Here is a 3,011-nt window from a genome sequence, read left to right on the forward strand (position 1 = left end):
GCTGCAATGATGGGCTCAAGTATAGCAGGGATTGTGGGGCTGGCGCGGGATCGGGCAGTGTTTCGTTCTGCTGTGCATGGGGTCGCTATGAGTCAGAAACGACTTGATGGCACTTAACAACAACAACATAGCTGTAAGTGTATTGATTGGCCCATGCCTTCTGTTTGATTCAAGAATTTGGCAATTCAGAAAATCTGGGCAATTATTATTTGGTTGGTCTAATGTGGAATAAGGCATGTTACTGAGTTATCATTCTTAAATGAGTGCTTTTGTATAGCTTCATGAACAGGAAACCAAACTTGAATGGATCATTTTTCATGAAGTATTAGTTACCACCAAAGTCTACGCGAGAATAGTGTGTCCAATTCGTTATGAATGGGTGAGAGACTTGTTACCCAAGTTGCATGAATTTAATGCACATGATCTGAGCAGTGTGGCCCGACGTGAAGCGAGGGAAGATGCAAGAAGGAGATGGACAAATAAGGAAAATGTAAAGCAGCTAAAGGGTAAGTGAATCACTAGTTCTAGTGATTTAAGTCCAGGCAGCATAACTATCTGGTTTCTTATATCATTATAGTAATACTAATAATACAGCCTAGGTTCTAGTTTTGTCTCCTCAGATAGCAAAGGGTTGTCTTTTGTGTGTGTGTGTGTGTGTGTGTGTGTGATTTGGGTGAAGGTTTACAGAGCAAATTCACTTTCCATACAGTGGTTCACATACACTTTGTCTCATGACATTGACCACAGTTTACCACAATGCAACATCTCCCCTCCCAATTCCTCCCCATAGTTACCTCTTCCTTGTGTCCATCCCTCCATGCACTCCTGCCCCCTGAGCTGTCTCTCTGTGCATTAGCAACCCTTCTTTCTCCCATGATTGTTCTCTCCAAGGAGTGTATCTACTTGAGGTAAATGTTCAACTCCTATGCCTATCTTTTGTTTGGCTGGAAACCACAGGTGTGTGTTTAATTCCAGATCTGAAGGGCAGCTAGGGGCCATAGTCTCAGTGGTTCCACCAGGCTCTATCAGACCAGCAAACCTGGTCCCTCCACAAAGGGTTGTGTTAAATCTTAGATTTATAGTCATTTGACGTCTCATTTTTCTTTCAGTTAATGATTCTTTCTTTAACCCCTCTGTCCAATGACATTATTAATAAGAACAATATCTGTTAAACTTTAACCATGTGCTAACCACTTAACTTGCATATTCTCATTGAATTTTTACAACAACCCTATGAGGTAAGTTCATATCCCTGCTTTATAGATTAAGAAATAGAGATTTGCCAGTGTATGTTAATTTGGTGAAAAATCTCATAGTTAATAAGTGGTGAATCTGAAATTTCAATCTAAAGAACCTGACTTTAGAGCCTGTACTCTTAACCAGTAGGTAATACTGCCTCCCATTATTGCCTTAATATTTCTGCTGTGTATATGAAATTTTGTGAATTATTACCTTACAATCTCCTTTTTACCCCCGGGACTTTTTCTGTGAAACATTAGTTCAGAGGCAATAAACAGTTGTACTGAACTAGGACAGAAGGTTTAATTCTCAGCTCACATATACAGAAAGCTCTGCAGTAAACCTTATTGAGGCTGAATGACCGGCAAAGTGTATTTTCCTCATTTACATTGCTGAGAAATAGTATGATAACTAATTTTGCCCAAGAAATCACGAGTCTTTAAAAATGTTAGGCACTAGCTGTTTATTGCAGTCTTATACTATTCTGGGTACCTGAATTAGGGTCAGTTTTTCTGACTCCTAGTAAGCAATTATTATTTTCTTGGTCTAATGTGGACTAAGACAAGTTATTGAGTTTTTATCATTAAATGAGTACTTCTGTATAGCTTCATGGATAGGAAACCAAAGTGAATGGATCATTTTATATGAGGTATTAGTTACCACCATAGTCTATACAAGAATTGTGTGTCCAATTTGTTAATAAATGGGTGAGAGACTTTTTCTGGTCGCATAGTGGTTAAAGCATTTGTTTGCTAAGCAAAAAGGTTGGTGATTTGAACCCACCACCTGCTCTGTGGGAGAAAGGTGTGGTAGTCCCCTTCCATAAAGATTGACAGCCTTGGAAACCCTATGGGACAGTTCTTTTCTGTCCTAAAGAGTGGCTATGAGTCAGAATCAACTCAGTGGCAGTGGATTTGGTTTTTTGATTTAGGCCTCCATCTTTTCATAGACTGTATTTCTTTTGAAAAGGCAAAATTTATTTCCCTCTTTATTTTTTTAACATTAAAAATAAGAGTATCTCTTTCTTTTAACATTTCTAGTACTGAATCAAAACTAAAGTTGCATTTTATTAATTTGTAATGTTTTCAGATGGAATATCAAAAGAAGTCCTGAAGAAAATGCAAAGAAGAAATGATGACAAGTCCATATCAGATGCACGTGCTCGTTTCCTAGAGAGAAAACAGCAGAGGACCCTAGACCACAGTGACACACTGAAAGAAACAGGCTAAGGAGTGGACTTTGCAATTCAGGAAGTAGGAAAAACAGCCAGGAAGTGTGTCAATTATTTCAGACAGAACTACCAAGAGGAAGTGGTCAGCAGCTGTTTTTAGCATACGAGCTAAAATCAAAGCTCATCAACACTAATCAGTGGAATTTTCAAAGAAAAGATTGGGTCACTATAGTCATAGGCAATGATTTTGAAACCAGTGGAAGACAAGATGTGATATTTTCCTCACCTTGATTTTGCTGGCCTTAACTGGTATTAAATACTGTCACTGAAATATTTTCAGAGGATATTGAATTGTATTTAATCAGAGTGTATACCATGTGCATTGAAGCATTAAAAATTATTTTCCTTAAATCTCTTTAAGGCCTTCTTGTTGATACCAGAATAGTGTTATATCAGGTACTTGACCATTTCCTTCAGAAGGCTGAACATAAGAGGTTTTTACTCAGCAATACTTAGATGTCTAACAGTTTAATTGCTACAGAGCTTTATAGATATTTAGAGGAAAGACTTAATTAGTAAATAAGAAAATTGCCTATGGCAG

General features: G+C 37.8%; 1 protein-coding gene across 1 annotated transcript in view; it reads left to right on the forward strand.

Annotated features, from left to right (window-relative positions):
- DHX40 (DEAH-box helicase 40) overlaps positions 1 to 2,468 on the forward strand; it is an 80,499-nt gene extending 78,031 nt beyond the window's left edge. Inside the window, exons 17-18 of the mRNA XM_007947923.1 lie at positions 278 to 506; positions 2,329 to 2,468. Of these exons, the coding sequence (XP_007946114.1) occupies positions 278 to 506; positions 2,329 to 2,468 (369 nt within the window). The remainder of the gene's footprint in view (positions 1 to 277; positions 507 to 2,328) is intronic.
- Positions 2,469 to 3,011: the final 543 nt, after the last annotated feature.

Source organism: Orycteropus afer, unplaced genomic scaffold (assembly GCF_000298275.1).
Source record: "Orycteropus afer afer isolate SDZICR_OR568_19922 unplaced genomic scaffold, OryAfe1.0 scaffold00196, whole genome shotgun sequence".
NCBI lineage: Eukaryota > Metazoa > Chordata > Mammalia > Tubulidentata > Orycteropodidae > Orycteropus > Orycteropus afer.